The following is a 19,904-nucleotide window of genomic DNA, read 5'->3' as shown; positions in this document are numbered from 1 at the left end:
GAGGAGGAGAGGAAGGACCCCCCTACCCTGCCATGCTCCAGGTGAGCCTCTGAACCTGAGCCAGAGCCAACCTGTCAGCAGACCTGTCTGACTGCCATCCTCCTCCCCTGGGGCTATCCCAGCATCAGCTTTGTTCTCCTGCAGGCAGCAGTGCTGGAAATCCCAGTCATGCGAAAGGTCTCGAGGGGAGAGAAACGCAGGTCACTGCTGGGACAGACGTTCCAGGCATTCAGAGGTACTTGGGTTATGATAGTAATTAATGTGGACATTGCTGGTAATGGCAGGGCTGGTTCTTCAAGTAAGTGCACAGAGGCAGGAAATGAACCCCATCAATTTTTAAGATGTCAGCTGTTTCATGGGGCAGCTGCAGGGATGGGAACAACCAGACCTTGTTTGTTAGGCAGCTGGATGCAAACACACACCTCCCATGCTGTGGGATGGACCTGCCTCACTGCCTGCAGGGGAGAGGGTCCTAGGAAGCTGGAAATTGTCCCAGTTCAGTGAGTATGTAAGCAAGACTGTGGGTGACAGAGGAATATTTGACCATTCAGTCAGAAGGCTCTTTTTCAGGGTGGTAGTTTAGATGAGTGTCTCTGTGTTGCTGTTTGCAGCTATTCAGTCCGGGCTTGCAATGGGTCCCAATTCATCAAAATGTGTTTGACTGCAGATGAGGGCATTTCCACATAAAACCTTCTCATGCAGAGCAAGAACCCCTTTTTGGCTAGGACCTGAGTGGTATTTCTAATTTTTGAGAAACCACCCTGCTCCCACTGAAGACCAGGCATCTCTTGTCCCCAGCTCCTGCAGAGTCAGGACAGAGACTGTCGCAGAGTGGGTGTTTTTATGGACTGGCTGCTCTGTCCCTTCGTAGTTCTAATTAAGTTGTATATTTTGGAAGTAAAAATGTCCTTTTTGATTATATCGGTCAGGAAAGCTCTCCAACATCTCCAAGTGAAGAGAGGGGAAGAGGCAAGTGATCAAAGGCAGGCTGTAATGAGCTATCAGAGACAAACCCAAGGTCACTGGGAGCAGAAGGGCCATTTTCATGCTGTTTCATGATGTTCAGCTGGCTCCTCACTCCCCTGTCCCCATCATAGCTGAGCATTTGGGGTTGCACTCCCTGAACACACACTGATGGGGAGAAACAGTCCCTCTGCAGAGAGGAGGGATGCTCAGCTCACTTCAGAGAGGGGACACAGCACCCTGCTCCCCACAGGGGTGAAACCATCCAGTTGCTCTGGAAGAGCTGGAAGCACTGCAGGAGTCATCTGCTGGGAGGGGCACCGGCTTCACAGCAGGCAGAGATCTAGGGCACTGATGAGCAGAAATCTGGGGCATCAAAGAGCAGAGATCTGGATAATCAAGGAGAAGAGATGTAGGGCATGGAGGAGCAGAGATGTAGGTAATCAAGGAGCAGAGATCTAGGGCATCAAAGAACAGAGATGTGGATAATCAAGGAGCATCAATATAGGGCAAGGAGGAGCAGAGGTCTAGGTAATCAGGGGGTGACAATCTAAGGCATCAAGTAGAGTTGCTGTAGGGCATCAAGGGCTGGAGATCTGAGGCACTGAGAAGCAAGACATGATCTGTCTCACAGGAGCTCTCTCAGAGCTCTGACATCACTCCTGGACTCACAGCTAAGGGTCATGCAGGAAGGTGGACACAGGACTACTGTCCAGCCCTGGGTGCTGGGTGCAGCCCTCACCAGCCTTTTGTAGTCCAGGGCAGAGGGGAACAAACTTGCACAGGAAACTCCAGGCAGCATAGTAAGCTCACAGGGTTGTTCAGGACAACTGAGCCTTGACTGGCAGCCGCAGGCTCCTCTGAGGGGGACCCATGGAGTTGCTTCAGCCAGCGGGAGGGAGCCTGCCTCCACATCACCAGCGGCAGTAAACATGATCTGCCTGAAAAATAGAGCCATGTTAACAGTTATTGATCTATAACTTTTGACCAATTTCTTTTTTACAATATTGGATTGCATCCCAATATTAGCTTTTTATGTTCGGCACTAGGCAAACTCCACTCCATCAGCGAAAAACAGCTCCTGTGGGCCAATCTGCACCTCCCATTGAGCTGAATGATAGAGGACTGGAACAATATTTTTTGACAGATCAGTTCCTGTTCAGGGTAGCAGTGGCCATTATGCAAATTGAGCTATAAGAAGTTTAAAAGTCTGGAACCATTATATTTCTTTATTTCATTAACATCAATGCAAGCGGGCAAGTTAATACGACAGAGTGATCCCATTCCAGAGCTTACACAAAATGGTCTCCCCATCATTTAACAAGACTGGTGATTTCCCCTAACGGGTGCTCCCAGCAGCTGCACTGGGGGCACTGAGGCATTTTTCACAGCATGCAGCTGGGAGAGGGGTGGGTGACAAATGTTTCTGAGCAGATTAGTGCACAGGAATCCTCTGCCTGAGCTGGCAGATGGCTGGGAGGGCCCTGCTCGTGGCAGCAGGCAGATATCCAGGAGGATGGGGAACAAGCTGGGGGTCAATTACAAGGGCCTGATTTCCCACTGGTCCTTGAGGATCTGCTCCCCCACCTCAGAGCACCTGCACAAAATCTCTTGAGTGGTTTACTCACCCCTAATTCACCGCACAGGCCACAAGAAGCTGCTTGGGCAGTGATGCTTTGGAGTCACAGGGTGCAGAGAGGCATCAGCACGTAGGGTTCAGGTTTACAGGGCAAGGCAGCACAAGAGCGTGGTGTTAACCCCATTTAACTCCTGCTCTTGTGCTGGACACACACATTTTACCAGTACAACAGCAGTATGAGGAGCTGAGCACTGATAAAGTACAGGCATGACGTGATACAGGGCAGAGATTTGAGCTCCAGCACGTGCCCTGGTGCCCAGGTGGTGGATGCCCTCCCCCTCCTCCATCATATCAGCAGTGTATCAGTACCACCACAAACATTTGCCTTCACAGCCACCTCTACCTTCCCATGTATCCCCCACCTCCACCCCACCAAGGCACAGAAACATTTCCCTGAGACAGCAAGGCAGAAGGACAGGACACACATCCTGCTTTGTGGCCCTGTTCAGCCGAGGGTATTGGCAGCAGCACCTCTTTTTATAGATAGAAAATAAACACACAATACTGTCACGTCAGCATGGAAATAATGGGGTCCTGGGGCTCAGCCCTTGCATTTGTGTCATAAGAAAGGGAGTGGGTAATACCTGGCTGCCCACAAAAGCCAGCCCACCTTATGTGTCCAGCAACTCTGGGAGAAGCTGGGACTCTTTCCCATACTCTGCATGCTCTTCCCACCGTGTAACTTGCATGTAAAAGACACAGACATGAGCATACTCACGTACATACGGATTTGCACAGATCTGGAAAATAAAGATCACATCATGCCACAGTAATGGATCCCAGCACTGTAATAGCTCCATTATAAATGGCAATGTCTCGGAGCATTACTGCTAAAGACTCTACCTTTTAGAGTTGAAACTTTTAATTGATTTTAAAATACACAATCAATCACAGTTAATCAAGGAATCATGAAGAAGCTATCGTACACAAATACACAAAGACAGCATATAAACCACAATTAATGACCACTTAAACAATGGTGGGAACGAAAATAGGATTATTTATTAGTGTTTATGAGCAGTAATGGATAAAGTAATGAAGCAGTAAAATGGTGGTGTGTTAGAAGCCAAAGTTGGTAATATTTAACACCAAGTGGTCGTAAGTGACTTTTCAGTGAGAGGGTCAATGGCAAAATTTAAAGCAATCTTTCCAAAGGAAGTAGATGATACCCTTTTTCCCCTCCTCTAAACCCTGCAGCTGCTGATGGAGGTGGTCCATCCTAAAGGAAGGGGGGAACAAAACCAAGAGCCATCACTGGGTTCTCCCCACAAACCCAGCCTCTGTCCTAGAGCCAGGCTGCAAATGTGTCAGGCACAGCTTTGCTCCATGGCAGGAGGCCCTGTAGCCCCTTTCCAAAAACACCTCTGGGCTACCTTTAGATGTCCATCCATAATCTACCAGGGACTGTCCCTTCTCCCAAGGCTGTCTCACTATGCATCAATGCAGCTCTGGCTTTGATGTTAGAGAGAGTGATTAAACCCAGCTGGGTGCCCTGTCTCAGCCTTGGAGAGCCAATTCCCGATGTCTCAGGGGGCACACAGCCTGACAGACCAGAAAAGAGTGAGCAACGCAAGGACTGGAGGTTATCTAAGCCTGAGACAAGGACAGAGAGCTTGGGCAGGGCAAAGGAGGTAAATTCCATGGAGGCACCTTGGAGGCCCCTGAGGTCTGTCTTTGAGCACAGCTCCAGGTGGTCTGTCCAGGATTTAGTACAGAAGACTATTTTATCTAAGCTGGCTTTATTCACACCCACACAGCAAGAGCCTTGCAAGCCCAGAGCCATGCACTGCTGAGGCTCACACCAACACAATCCTATCTGGGCTGCCTGCAGACCCACTTTACTCTTTGCTGTGCTGGATCAAGACCCTCCCATGCCTTGGTGCAATGCCTTCTGTCCCCAGGGACAGGCAGAGGCACAGGGATGTGGCCTTCACACAGGGAGCAGTAGCAGAGCCCCATAATACAGCTTCTGCCTTCCTGCCATGCAGTTTGCAGCTTTGCAACCAGAGCTGTTTTGTTCCCTAAATTAATTAGCAGCACCCAGGACCCCGCTCTGCACTGCCTGACACGTAGTGCAATGGAGAAGCAGTGATGAAGTGAAGGAGAAGGGAAGAGTCCAGAGAAAACTTTGTCCTCTTGCACCATTCCCTTAAAAGCCAGTATTATTTAGCCCCGAAAAACACCACCAGTGCCCCTGCTGGTGTCCCTAAAGAAAGCTGAGAACTCAGTGAGTCCTCTTCTCCTCCTGGGGTAGGAGCATGGGGATATGCTTGTGCTCAGGCCTTTCTGTAGAGAGATGGAGGTCTCACGCTTGACCAAGGACTGCTTTTAGCACTGGACCTAAACTCCTGTTAGTCACCTCAAATCTCTGAAAAGGAGCTGACACCAGGTCAGCCCCCATAACCACATCTTCTCTGGGGCTTTGATGGGGGCTGAGGATGCTGCAGCCCCTCACTTCCAGCCCTGCCTGCCAGCAGCCTCCCTCCCCACGGTGCTTGTGCTTGCTCGCATGGATCAACGTCTTCCTCTCCTCCACAGTCTCTTTTATTGCCTTGCAAGTTGGCCCCAGGATGTTTTATCACACCACAGCACATAATACAAATGAAAAACAAAGAGGAAAAGTTTGAATCATTTTTTTAATATATTCATCCCTGTGCTGGGGAACAATGATCCATCTGATTAAATCCGCATGCTAGAGTTTATTAAACCAGGTTGGCCTCTCGCTTTCTCTCTCCTTTAGGCAGGGACAAGCTCATTAAAATGAACATGCTCTGCTCCCTCCCCAATGCAATCCCGCTTCACACCGTCTCTGTGCTGCTGATATCTTGTAGACATCGCCAGGAGCTGATGAATAGGGCTCTGCAGTTCAGTTTTCTCTGGCAGCAGCACAGCAGCCAAGCTTTTTGGCTTTTTGGCAAAGGGCAGGAGATGCCTTCAGCCTACCAGTGCCTCATGGCTACTGGGAACACTCATCCAAGGAAAGGCCCATTAAAATTGGAAGGAGGTAGGAGGACAGGGACTCACTACCTCACTCCAGCTCTGCCCCAGCACCTGATATGTCATTTACCTCCTCGTGGGCTCTGTTTCTCATCTGTAAAATGGGTTTCACGGGCACTGCTTCCCCATTAGGATAATTAATGGCTATAAAGCCACTTCGGATCCTGCACTAAGAATAAACCCATCAGCAAAGACAAGGTGACAAGTGGGCATCTAAGACAGTTACTCCCCTGGGACCAGGTCCCTGTGTAGGTCCTGATTCTGCAAGCAGCTGCCCACCCTGCAGCCCCCACTCTCCTTGGGCTACCTCAGGAGGGTCCCCAGCCCACCCAGTCACCCTCACCAGGGAGGCATTTCCAGCAGGCCAGTATTTTCTGCAGCTCCTCTTCCTCCTCAGGAGCCCTTCAGAGGCAACCTAAGGCTGTTACACCCTGGTAATAACAGTGGCTTAGGCCCTGTAATCCCTCCTTTACTTGACTTTGGGTTATTTTGAGCAGGAGATTAAAGGAGATTATCTGCATCACCTGAGATGCTGCACTTTCTATCTCTACCCCCTTTCTTCCATTCCTGGGGCTCACCCAGTCCCAGTCAACTAAACCCCTCCCTCCTTTCCCTGTGCTTGGCCCTGCTCTTGTCTTGGGACAGCTGCCTGGCCACAGGGTGCTGCCATCATCAACCACACCTCCTGGACCCAGCTTCTCACTTGACCACCCATGTGTCCTTCACATCTGCATCCTGAGCCAAATCCAGAGGTGCTCCACAACAGGGAAAAAGAAAGGAGGGCACTCCAGAGCACTGTAGCACTAATTGGAATTAGTTCTGTGGGCTTCTTGAGAAGGAGGTGGTGGGAAAGAGGATAAAGAAAGTGGTCCTTTGGGCCCTAGGATCTTGGCAGAGTGTGTTGGGTTCAACAGCACCCACTTATCACCACAGCCAGACCATGGAGAAGGATGATCTATTCAGAGCATCCCACACTGTTCAAATAAAAGAATCCAAACAACACAGGAAAAGCACTGAAAAAATGTCTGTTTCACGCCCAAGGAGGAATCCTCATCACCTGGCACCATCCAGCCATGGGCAGGGAGCTCTTTCCATGTTCTGGAGACCATGTGCTGCTCTCCAGCTCACTCCAGCTTGGGTTTAGCAAAGCACTTGGTGCTGGTTTCAATTCCTCACAAACTCTTGCTGAAATCAGCATATTTGTTAAATGAAGGTCTAAACAGGTAGAGCTAAAACGAGTGACCAAAAACCTCAGTTCAGCTTCCTTTATCACTGAGAGATGCTCAAACATCCCAGATAGTGAGAAGCAATAGTTCCCTTGGAAAGCAAACTCCCCCACATGGCATCGCACCAGCATGTGTGACCTGTGCACACTTTCATGGCAAGCTCACACCTTCATGGACTGTTTTTCCTCATTTCAGACTATACCAGCCCAAAATCCATCTGCCACCCTGGAAATTAATAGCAATCATTAAACAAAAAGAGCTGGCAAAAAGAAGCCTGAGGTGAAAAGCAGCTATTTCTGCCAGAAAAAAAATTAAAACTATTTAGACATACAGAGAGTCATTTATTACTGTGAAGTCCTCCCTCCACCTGGGGTTTAAATCTCATTACAGTTTGTCCAAAACAGATGTTACCCTTTTAGCAGTAGATTATTAACGATAAACTCCATTCCTCCAGAGAGGGTGGGTGTTTTGGGTTCACTTGCTTTCTCAGCTTGGGTAACCTCCACAGGAAATATTTATGAAAAGGACGGGCAGTCCAAATGCTGGCATGGCTCCCTGCTTCTGTTGTCTTGGACTTCAAAGTTTCTTTCCATTCTCCGTATCTTTCAGAGGTTTCTGAACAAGCAGGGAAATACAGAGGTCCAGACCATGGCCCCAGACCCTGCTGAGGGACAGATATGTTGAGGAAGGGCTTTTGGGTGCTAACACACCAATAGCTCCCACTTCTGCTTCTCCATCAGCAGCTTGGCATTAGCCATGTGTCAAGATGAAAAATTTCTTTTGGATGGAGCCTGGCATGGGCGTGACCCATTTTTTCCAAGCTTCTCTGCATCTGCCCACACATTTTTGGGCAAGAGGGCATTTGGTTGGGCTTTAGGCTTGTTGGCACCATAGAGGAGATCCAGTGGTCCCCTGATACCTGTAGCTGAGTATCCTCTATGGACAAAGATGGGCTTTGCTTATTCCCACCAGTGCATGGGCATACTTCAGTGGGAAATCACTGCTTGGCATCAGGTTTAACCAGCCAAGTCCACAGAGGAGCCAAGTTTTTGTTCTGTTTAGACTTAACGTAATAAAGATACCTGCTCAGGAATCTAGGAGCCTTTTAATCATGCTGTAAACATAATCAAATGAGACATTAATATCAGCTCCACATTCATATGGCCATCTGGCTGCCCGGCCATCTCCCTGACCATTTCAGGTAGTAGGAAGTGCATTCCCAGCATTCTCCAGAGACCCTAGTAAATAGATGTTCTCACAATGTGCCTCTCAGTGTGCCTGCAAAGGCAGTGAGAACCAGCTATTTTGCAACTGTTGATGGTGATGCCAGTACCAGCACCTCAGGGCTCTCTCAGAAAACCCTTTTTTGCTATCTACAATTTTTCCTGCACCCCGAGGGAAGCATCAAGAGCCCTCCTGGGCCATGTGTGCCTGTGATTACTCACTGCTGGAGGAGGGTCTTTCCCTTGGCACAACACACCTCAGCCCTTCAGGCTTTACAGCTTATAACCAATCCCTTCATGGAGCCCTGAGGGACACAAGGGCAACCCCAAGTAAATTGTGTATTTGCCTCCCTACAGGTGGGGGGTATTCCAAATAAAGGGATATTTGTTTGTAGCATGGGTATCTGACCCATGAGGAGTGTCCTATAAAAATTTACCAGGAAGGGTGAGTGCATATTTCCACTGCTGAAACAACAGACCCACAGCCTGGTAAAGTGTTTTCCTGTAGAAACACAGCATCTGTTTGGGTTAAGAAGGCAGGGCTGCAAATGTTGATGAGGACCTGTCTTGACCTAGGGAAGGGGAAGAGGGCCCCTCCTCCAAGAGCTGACAAACCTGAGCTCCTCCAGCAGAGCCATGTGCAGGAGTGGGGCCGTGCTGGGTAAGCCGTGCGTGGAAGGTGGTCATGCTTGGTTTCCTCTGCAATGCTGTTATCCTGAATAAACATTAGATTGGTTTTGGAGTGCTGCCCAGATAATCATTAACCTTCTCCTAGCCCATGACAAGAAGCCAGCCTGCAGCATTGAGCTAAAATTAGGCTTGTAGGGCACTGGGGCTTGCCAGATACTGCTATATCTGGGCAGAAACCCCCTTCAGAAAGTGGACAGCCAGAGGGTCCAGCCTTAAGCTGGGCTCCTCAACTCCAAAGAACAAGAGCTAGATCATTACAACCACAAGATAACTTAAGTTGGAAATCTCCAACCAGAGAAGCAGGACCAGCTTCAAAGGTGGGCAAGTGAGGAACAGCTTCCAGAGGTCAACAGAGGTATTTGCCTACAGCACAGCCACATCCTGTGGGCAGGACATGTGCTGATGAAAAGGTAAATTCTGTTCTGCCTACCCAGAGATCACAGATCATTACCATGAAGTCTTACACATGATGTATATTTTCTTGTCCTTCTGCCAAAACTCAGCAGTAAAGTCCACCTGGAAACTGTGACTGATGTAGGCACTGGCCAGAGACACACTGTTATTTCAGATCCCTTCCCAAGGGAAGAGAAGGACAGAGAGGAAAGTGTTCTTTTGCACACACAACCATAAAAAATCAGAGAAGACAAGACACTCGCACCTCTGAAAATAATTTCTAACAAAGCTGACCATTTCACAGATCCACCACCAGATACCATCCCATCAGGGATGCAAAGGGTTATCAGGCCTCCTGCAAAAATGAATTAATGAACAAAGGCAGTAAAAGAGCAGCAAAGATCTCTTCCAAACAGCAGCAAAGATGAGTGAGGATGACAATGCAGCAGAGACAAGGCACAGTTCAGATTGCTGGTGCCAAGGAACACCAGTGTCTCCACTTCCCCACGTGGGGCTGACTCCCTCCATTGCATTGGTGCTGGAAAAACAGGCTTTGATCTTCAGCACTACTTACAGGGGAAAACAGGAGTCCTGCTTCCACAGCAGACCTCTGCTTTTCCCCCAGCTTAACGTCAGCATAACCATCCCATAATGGAGCTGTGATTCAGACTGATTATTTCTAAGTAAAATTCCACCAAGCAAGTGTTAGGGAGGCTTTCTGCCATGGAAACACACCTTTCTCATCGCTAATGTTGTACCTGATCAGAGCTCTTACTTCTCTTCATCTCCTAAAATCTTTTTCCTCTTCACCTTCCTCTAACTCTGTCCCTCTCATCACACTCCTCAGCTCTTTGAGGTCTCAGCTGCACTGTTACTGGTTGGAGCTGACATTTCATATCTGCCCATGCTGATATTTCAGAAGGCTGGTTTAATGCACAGGTAACCCAGCTGGGCTTAAGAGGCTGTTCACCAAGAAGATCATTTATACATTTACTTAAACTCAGCAGAGGATTCTGCTCAGTGGTCCACAGCAGCGTGGGATAGGGTTGTCATCTCAACAGACCCTGGAAAATAAGCAGCATGAGATGGATGTCAATGACTTCAGACTGCAGCTGACTGAAAAGCAGAAGAGTTGTATTTTCTGAAATCCCAAGAGCTAACCTGTCTTGAAAATATTGTCATTTTAACCCAGAATTTATTTTGCTGTAAAACAAAAGGTTCTTAAAAATGTTTGTTCAAACAGGCCTTTTCTGGCCATTCCCAGGTTGCAGGTCTGGCCTCAGCCTGGCTGGTAGAGGCACGATGGCTCAGAACTAGGGTTCCTCTCAGACATTGCAGCACCCACGTTTACTGTTACAGTAAACTGGCCTGAATATCAACTTCAAATAAAGATCACAGCTTTTCCACCCAGGGTTTAATTTTTCAGAAAGTGTGTTTTACACCAGAATAACTTTTTGCTGGATAGGAACAACCTAAGGAGAGATTGTTCCCAGCACCATAGAGAGCCCATGAGTGTTTATGTGCTGGTACTAATAATGCCCCTATATAGAGACCAAGCTTGTAATTTCTCTTTGTTTCTCCCAGTGTCTCCCAGAAAAGTTACCTCTTCACCATCCCTCCCATTTGGATACTTGTCATACAGTCTGTGACCTCCCAAAGTCTCAGTAAAAGCTATCCTTTATGTGATGCTGGGCACTTGTCCCTCAGCCCCCCCTTTACCTCTCTGCTTCATTCCTTCTTCATCTCTCTTCAAACCTCAGTGGAAAACATATCTCTTCTCCCTTGCCTGTTTTTCTTAAATAATAAATAATAGCAGGAGAGAGAGTAGAATTGACTGGAGAACTCTATTATCTAACACATTTGGGAATAAGGTTGGGATGCACAAAATGCTGCCTAAACCCTGTCAGAGGAGGTAATATTAATATCAGGAGCTCTGGATATAAAATGAACTTGAATTTTACATGCCTGAGCTTCTTTATTATTCAGAGTGGTTGTGATTCTGACCAACAGCACCTGGCAGGAGGTGATGGATTAAACACCAGGAATATTACTGATGAGAAAAACCTGCCTGGATGCCTCCTTTCCCCACCTGGCATATACAGGATGGACATTAGCCATTAGGAGTGATTTCATCACTAATAAATGTTTTATCTGCCATCTTAGAGCTGCCTCCTCACCTTCTCTGATGCAGAATGAAGAGCTAAGGTTCATTGTAAAATTTGGTGCCTGTTAGCTGAATTTTCCCTCTGCACTTTTTGGGTGGCTGAATATTTATCATTTGTGATGTACCACTCCCGTTTTCCTATGGCTCTCACTGTAATGGGGATCCTTCATTTTTTTGATAAAACAGCCCAGGTGTCTGTGACAGGGTCTAAGAGAAGCTGGAGATGGAGCAGCTAGGGAAAAGAAAGTTCTGGAGGTGCAGGAATGCCAAGGAGAGGAGCACTGGTGAGTGTATGTGTGTATACACACACACACGCATGTTAATCTGGCTCCTTGCCTTCCCTCAGTAAATGTAATCCACAGTTTGAAATAACTCATTCAGTAGAATAACAAAATTAGGAACTGAGTGCCAGCTCACTCTCCCTCTCCCTCCCCACCCCCCACGGCTGCTTTGTTTGCCTCCTTGCAGCTGCTGCTCTGGTTTAATTTTCCAAGATGCCATTAGTCGGGAAATGGAAGTAAAAAGTTCCCAGCCAGCCCGCACTGGTTTTTGGAGCTCCAGCTTTGCCTTTTCCTTTCCACCTCTCTTCCACCACCCTTGTGGGTTTTCAGCCAGGATGAGGATGCTGCAGCTCATCCAGTGCAGGCTGCAGACTCATGGGCATCACAAAATCCCAGCAGTCCCTCTTTGCCACTGGGTTGTTGACAGGGATCAGGGCTGGAGAAGCAGGAATGGGTAGGGGGACAGTGTATTACAGTCAGGGCTGAGGATCAGCATGGAGAAACATGGATCTGGGCTCCAACAGGGATACTGGATATCAGAGGCAATGTGCAGGAGCAACAAGGAGTGAGGGAGTTGCCAGTGCCCCTTTGCTGGCCTCTGTCAGACACATAAACTCAGCTGGTCAAGCCATTCTGCCTTCTGAGAGCAGAAGGAAAGTGAAACACAGCCAGTTCTTCAGGGCACAGGTAACTGTGCAGGAATGTGGGTACCATGGTGTTGCCACAGGTGTGGCCTATTGTCATCGTTGTTGTGGTGCCACAGTTCAGGATGGATTTAATCTCTAATTGAGATGAAATCCATCATTTTAAATAATTGTTATTCCACACTGTCTTCATTCTTCTCTTTTGCTTCTTTCTCAAATAGTGAAGGAGACCCCCAAATCTCCACTTTCCTTGCTGTTTTTCATGTGAGAGTTGTAGGTGGCTTGTTCTCAGGTTTTCCTAAGCAGCACTGTGGAGGGTCAGAGGACTGGGAAAAGTGATGTGCAGTTGGGTTACCTGGAGAATAAACCCAGGACAGATGGGTGAAGACAGTAAGGCAGGCAGGAGGGTTAAACAACTGGATTTTCTTACTGATTTTTATCCAGTCTGTTGGGAAGAGGCATGAGGATCTCTCCCCTGCTCTTCAGAGCCATGTCCCAGCTACAGGAGGTCAGGGAAAGCAAAGGCTCCTCAGCCAACCGGCTGCCCTGTTTTAACCAGCCAGAATCAAGCCTGGGATTTCAGGAGCAGAAACAAACAGGCAAGAGAGATTAGAGGTGAGGTAAAAGGTAGAAAAGGGAAGAAGGAGACACCTCCTTGATGTCTGTTGTCTGCTGTTACAGGGAGATGAGTGGGGAACCACGGTGAGTTGCCCCTGTTCCGTCCTGCCTCGCGGGATGCTCAGTGCTTGGCTGATGTCGCAGCACACACGCTCAGGAACACACCCACACACACCACGGTGCTGGGAACGGGGCTCTCAGAAGCCAACAAAATGAACAACTTTGTCTTCCGTGCAAAGCAACAAGACCCACTTCTCCACTCCCCAGTCATGTCCTGGCAGTCTAATAAAAAGGGAGATTAGCCCCTCTTTCCTCTCTCACATCTCCTTAATGCTGTCATTTTATTCACACTTTGCAAAGCAAATAAACCAGCAAATTGCTTGCTTTAATGAGCTGAAATTAAACTTGGGCTGCTGATAAAATTCCTTTTCTCCTTTCTGTTGTCAGAAAGGACTCATCTGATAGGCAACATATGGGAAAGAAAACACATATCAGGAGCCTTATTGAATGTGTTTGAGTCATTTACTGTTGCTCTTCTTCATTCCCAGCACCTCCAATTAGATGGGGGAGGCACGAGTGCCTCCCCTATAGGGGAAGGCTGTAGGGGATCAGCCTGGCAAGATCTGTGGAGGGTCTGTCTCTGCTCTTTGCTCACAGATGGTACCACTCCATTATCTAATGTCCTGTGACAAAGGCTGCTGCCCACAGCCTCCCCAGGGTGGAGTGACACGAACTTTCCTCTGCAAGGAAAAGGCTGGTTTGGCTCTGCAGAGCTTTCCCAAACACAAGTTTGCCCCGAGAAGATGGCTGGGTCACAATGGGAGCTAGAGGAGACAGAATAAGTACTTGCTGAAGAGAATATGCCAAGATGCATCCATCCCTGCTGCCCAGTTTGGCAGTGCTTCTGTTGCCTGCAGGGGTCCTTGGAATCTACAGGCCCATGGAGGAGGACAGGGAGATGCATGCACCAAGGGCAAGGAAAGCACCCTCTGTGCCACACAAAGTGACAACTGGGGCAAGCCATTGCTTACGGCTCTGCAGGCAATACCCTCCTCACACACCCTCAGGGGCAGTGTGCACCCTCACAGGATGCAGGGGGAGCTCGAGATCAGGCTGGTTCCTGTGGCAGAGAAGAGCAGGCACATCTAGAGGGAAAGTCGCCACCTGCAGCACAGCGCTTGTGCTGGGATCTTCATCCCAACAAGAGGAGCTCAGGGCACTTTGCCTCAGACTCCCACCACCCTGTGAAATGCTATCATTATCTCATGGAACCAGAGAGGAGACTGGAGTGCAGAGAGGTTAATTGAGTTGTCCAACACCAGGAGGGATGTAGCAGCAGACGTGTTTCAGTCTGGCACTGCAGCCCCTGTCTTGCTGTTGGCTGGGGAGGTGGTAAGGGGGGGCACTCACCTGCGGTCTCCCAGGGAGCCCTGAGAGCCTCCCTCTTCCCTTCCTCACTGGCTCCAAGGACTCAGCTCTGCCAAAATGGGTTTCCAGGTACTGGTGAAGCGTCCCAGGGCAGTGACAGCACGTGGAGGACAAGGTGGCTGGAAAGTCTCCTGTGCAAAGAGCTGACGTGAGAGAAGGTCTTGTTATTCATGAAATGGAAACCCAACTGTGCCACCAGGGAACAGACTCATTGTTCACAATCCAGAAAGAACAAATAAACTGTTTTACTGCTTATTATTACTGGTCTGTTCACCAAGGTATAAACTGAGTGGTGAACAGGGATCTCTGCAGTGAAACATGGTCTGCTCTGCTGCCTGGTATTGTGGCTGGAAAAGAACCTAGTTTCTTCTGGACATGGGCAAGAGTGTGGCACCTTCCTTTAAATGCCTCATGACAATCATCCTCACATGATTTTCAGGTTTTCCATGTCTCTGCATCATTTCACCTCGGAGGAGGAAAGAGGTCTTGGAGAAAGGCAGAAAGCCCCAACCAGGAGCAAGGACACTGGATAGTTCACAATCATACCAGTGTGTTTTGCAAAGAGTGCCCTGAAACTGCTGCTCAGGTTCCCAGAAGCAGGACAAGTGCTTAGTGCTGGGCTTTATCCCAGATGCCACCCAGCAGTGCAGGCAGAGAGAGACGGTGTCCTCAACCAGCACCTCCTTCTGTGGGCACTGCTGCTGCGCACACCAGCACGCGAGACAGTCAGGATTCCCCTCAGCAAAACGCTGCAGCATCAAATCTACATCAGAGCGACTTGTCTAGACTTCATCTGCTCTCAGTGGAGAGGAACAGACACTTCTGGGGCATCACTCCTCTCCTTGTAAGGTAGACACCTAAATAGGTCAGATTAACAGCACGCTGGATGTGTGTTGGTCTCTCAACTGCCTCAAATGTGATGCTAGACAGGGGCTCAGAGGTGGTCAGTGACCATCTCCCCTTGTACTGCCAAGTGCCACCAGTGGCAGCCAAATAAACAAAAGGCTCCTTGAAAGATGGTAGCCAGAGTGAGAAGGCAAGTGCCTAACTTTAGGAGAGTAGTTGGATGCATCCCAGCTCCTCTGAATGCTGTCTTTTCTTTGTGTTTAGTTTGTGCTTGTGTTTTGTTTCGAGCAGGTGAGCCGAGGGACTGAGCAGGGGAAGCCAAACCCACGGAGGCACATGGAGATGGGGACCAGCGCCGCGATGGGCAGCAAAAAGAAAACGAGGAGATGTACTATAAAAAGTGAGAGGAAGGCTTGTCTCTGAGCCAGAGGGACTCCTCCGCACTTCATGACTCCCTCCTCGAGATGCCAGAGACCTGGTGATGTGGGACCAGCCTCAGCCACCCAGGCCTTGGTAGCAGCCCCTGGCTGGTGGCTGCCGAGTACCGTGGGCACCGAGGTCAGCTTTCTCCACAGACACCTCCCTCCCGTCTCCAAGCCATGAGGAGAAGGGAGAGGCGAGCAAAGCTGCCGAAGAAGCACTAGCCCACGTCTTCCCAGCCCCTGTCCTGTTCCCTGCTTCCAACAGACCAGGAGCCCCCTCTCCGTGCTGCCCTTCCAGATGGCAGGTCGCCGGTGGGCCGCGACGTCAGCCCTCTGCATGTACGTGGCGGCCGTCTCTCTCCTGCACGCCGGCGGGGTGCGGGCAGACTGCTGGCTCATCGAGGGGGACAAGGGCTTCGTCTGGTTGGCCATCTGCAGCCAAAACCAGCCCCCCTACGAGTCCATCCCCCAGCAAATCAACAGCACCATCGTGGACTTGCGGCTGAACGACAACAAGATCAAGAGCGTGCAGTACGCCTCGCTCAGCCGCTTTGGCAACCTGACATACCTCAACCTGACGAAGAACGAGATCTCCTACATCGAGGACGGTGCCTTTTCAGGACAGTTCAACCTCCAGGTGCTGCAGCTGGGTTACAACCGACTGAGGAACCTCACCGAGGGCATCCTCCGGGGCCTGGGGAAGCTGGAGTACCTCTATCTCCAGGCCAACCTCATCGAGACCGTCACCCCCAATGCCTTCTGGGAGTGCCCCAACATAGTGAACATTGACCTGTCCATGAACAGGATCCAGAGACTCGACAGCAACACTTTTCGGGGCCTAAACAAGCTCTCTGTCTGTGAACTCTACAGTAACCCCTTCTACTGCTCCTGTGAGCTCCTCGGCTTCCTGCAATGGCTGGAGGCTTTCACCAACATGACACGCACCTATGACCGGATGCAGTGCGACTCCCCGCCCGACTACATGGGCTACTACTTGTTAGGCCAAGGCAGGACTGGTTACCGCAATGCTCTGAGCATGCTCTCGTCCCTTTGCACTGGTGGCTCCTACACTGTGATCCCTCGTTTTATCCCTCCCAGGTACCAGGTGACCACGGTGCCCTCCGAAAGCCCCTGCTCTGAGGAGGAGTGCTCCTCCGGCGACGGCACGACGCCGCAGTTCTCCCTCTTCACGCCCATCGGTGAAACAGAGGTGCGCCCCAACATCCAGGTGAAGCACCTCAACCACAACTCGGCCGTCCTCACCGTGCAGATCCCCTACCCCTTCAGCAAGATGTACATCCTCTCCCAGTTCGAAAACGGCTTCTCCTCCATGATCACCAAGCTCAGGAAGAAGGAGGAGAACATCACCGTGAGCAACCTAGTAGCACAAAGAGATTACACCTACTGCGTAGTCTCTGTCCACCAATACTCCAAGTACAACCACACCTGCGTCACCATCACGCCCACCAGACCCAACCGCAAGGAGTCGGTGCCCACCCCTTCCACTGCCACCCATTACATCATGACAATCCTGGGCTGTCTCTTCGGCATGGTGATTGTCCTGGGCGTCGTGTATTACTGCCTCCGGAAGAGGCGCCAGCAGGAGGAGAAGCACAAAAAGGCTGCTGGCAGCATGAAGAAGACCATCATCGAGCTGAAATATGGGCCAGAAATGGAGACCACCAGCATCACCCAGCTGTCCCAGGGACAGATCCTGGGCGGGGAGACAGTGACCCGCATCCCCTACCTACCTTCTGCTGGCGAGGTTGAGCAGTACAAGCTGATTGACAGCAGCGAGACCCCCAAGGCCACCAAGGGCAACTACATGGAGGTGAGGACAGGCGAGCAGCCCGAGAGGCGAGACTGTGAGCTGTCCCTGCCGCCCGACTCCCAGGGCTCTGTGGCTGAGATCTCCACCATTGCCAAGGAGGTGGACAAGGTGAACCAGATCATCAACAACTGCATCGATGCCTTGAAATCTGAGTCCACCTCCTTCCAAGGGGTGAAATCAGGGGCAGTCTCCACGGTGGAGCCTCAGCTGGTGCTCTTATCAGAGCAGATCCCCAGCAAACATGGATTCCTTTCCCCTGTCTACAAGGAAAGCTACAACCACCCTCTCCAGAGGCACCACAGCATGGAGGCGGCCCCCAAGCGCTCCAGCACCTCTTCCAGTGGCTCCATACGGAGCCCCAGGTCTTACCGCTCCGAGGGATCGGGCCACAAATCAGAAGCCAAATACATCGAGAAGACATCCCCCACCACCGACACCATCCTCACTGTGACACCGGCCGCGGCCATCCTGCGGGCAGAGGCGGAGAAGATCCGCCAGTACAGCGAACACCGGCACTCGTACCCCAGCTCGCACCAAGGGGAGCAGCACGACAGCATGGGGGGCAGAAAGCCCTCCATCCTGGAGCCTCTGACCCGCCCTCGCCCCAGAGACCTGGCCTATTCCCAGCTCTCGCCTCAGTACCACAACCTGAGCTACACCTCCAGCCCAGAGTACACCTGCAAACCATCGCACAGCATCTGGGAGCGCTTCAAACTCAACCGCAAGCGGCACAAAGACGAGGAGGAATATATGGCAGCCGGCCATGCCCTACGCAAAAAGGTCCAGTTTGCCAAAGACGAGGATCTCCACGACATCTTAGACTACTGGAAGGGCGTCTCTGCCCAGCAAAAGTCCTGAGTCCTCACATAGCTCATGACTTAACACACTAACTGGACCAAAAGAAATCCGCAGCAGCTATTTTTATTCAGACTGTCTTTGAAACAAAATAAAATAAAAAAATAAATAAATAAAAAAAAATAAATAAAAATAAAAGAGAGAACAAATTATGAAAAATCTATAAATATTCTATATAATATATAAAGTGAGATATTAAAATGTCCTCACGTTGGTGAGACGCACCAAATTTGAACACGAACTTTGCAGAACAAACAAACTGTGGAGTGAAAGAAAAAAAAAAGTTTTGTTTCATTTTGATTTTTTTAAAAAAAAATGAGAAAAAAAGAAAAAATTGAATATAAAATGAAAATGAAAGAGCGGGCAGAGAGCTGAGGTCTGGCGTTTCCCAATATTGCATTGCATGAGTCCCTATTCCGTGATTTTGTGGATTCTTTGTGAACAGTTTGTGTTCTTCCTTCCTTTCCAAAATCAACAGTGTCAAAAACAGCAACAAAAACCAAAAAAGAGACCAGAAGGAGCTCCATCTTTTGGGCTGTTTTTGCAAACGGAGTCTTCCAGTTTAGACTTTTACCCAGTTGAAGGCCCGTTCACATTTTCACTCACTGAAAGGTTTTACCACACATCGCATTGTAAACCGAAGTCGTTAATTGTACAGAGAAAATTTCTATATTTGCAATGTTTGCTGTATAATGAGAAAGAGAGAGGAGAAAAAAAAACAATACTACATCTACTAAAAATATATATATCTATATTCACCTCTTTGTACCAGGTTTTAATCATGGATTTTAGAGAAAGAGATGGAGTTTTGTTTGAAGGACTTTTTTGTTGGTTGGTTGGTTGATGGGATATTTTGTGGAGTGGGGGGGGTGAGTGTTTGGATTTCTAAGTGTCTGGTTTTGATTTCTTTTTGTCTGTGTCTGAGTCCTCATCACTTCCAAGTACACTGAAAAAAATAGGCACGTACCCAGAAAAGCAGAATCCCTCACCTTATTCCAGGTGGGAGACAATCCCCACCAGGAACTGGGAAGGGGATAAGAAGTTAAGGGCTTTTGGTTGAGCAGGTGCCACCATGCAATGGAGTTGCTCCTGCAAATTAAAAGGTCTCTCCCCTTAAACAGATGTATCTGGGGTGTGGTGGCCCTCAGGATCAGCCACTGAGTGGGGGGTTATCCCCTCCCTTTCAAGATGGGGAGATGGCAATGAATTAGAGGAGAAAGCCTCTTGCTGCGCTCTGTTGAAAGACATTATTGAGGGTGATTTTGCTGAGGGAGAAAACATTGAGCATTTACAGCTTGCCCATACTGAAACACCCCTGGCCAGCCCTTGGAATTCTGAGACTGAAAGGCTCTGTGCCTCTGTCTCAGGTCCACCCAAGCAGATACATGCCCCTCAACCATTTCTCTCCAGTGCTGGTCCAAGCTTTTTGCCCCATCTCTATAATACTCACAAATGATGCCCTGCTCATGGGGTGAGGAAAAAAAGGGAGGTGTTGAGGCCATGAAGGCACTCCCAGGCCACCCTGGTGGCCAAAGGATGCAGTTTTGCCCTGATCAGCTCCAGCTGAGTCACAGGTCCCCACATCTCACCTACCCCATGACCGACACAAAGTGGGGGCTTCACAAGGGTCCGGGAACTGCTCTGCTCCCAGGTGAATGTGTGAGAGCCCAGCATAGGGAGGTGA

The 19,904-nt window shown here is 49.5% G+C and overlaps 1 protein-coding gene across 4 annotated transcripts in view; it reads left to right on the top strand.

Moving 5' to 3' along the window:
* ELFN1 (extracellular leucine rich repeat and fibronectin type III domain containing 1) overlaps positions 1-18,978 on the top strand; it is a 103,895-nt gene extending 84,917 nt beyond the window's left edge. For all 4 annotated transcript variants that reach the window (XM_050317410.1, XM_050317412.1, XM_050317411.1 and 1 more), the window contains one exon: positions 15,404-18,978. In XM_050317410.1, coding sequence (XP_050173367.1) covers positions 15,833-18,223 — 2,391 coding nt within the window. In that variant the 5' untranslated portion in view covers positions 15,404-15,832 and the 3' untranslated portion in view covers positions 18,224-18,978. The remainder of the gene's footprint in view (positions 1-15,403) is intronic.
* The last annotated feature ends 926 nt before the right edge of the window (positions 18,979-19,904 follow it).

Source organism: Myiozetetes cayanensis, unplaced genomic scaffold, assembly GCF_022539395.1.
Source record: "Myiozetetes cayanensis isolate MyiCay16 unplaced genomic scaffold, myiCay2020 scf20-37, whole genome shotgun sequence".
Taxonomy (NCBI): domain Eukaryota; kingdom Metazoa; phylum Chordata; class Aves; order Passeriformes; family Tyrannidae; genus Myiozetetes; species Myiozetetes cayanensis.
The sequence above is the reverse complement of the archived record's forward strand: the minus strand, read 5'-3'. Positions and strand labels throughout refer to the sequence as shown.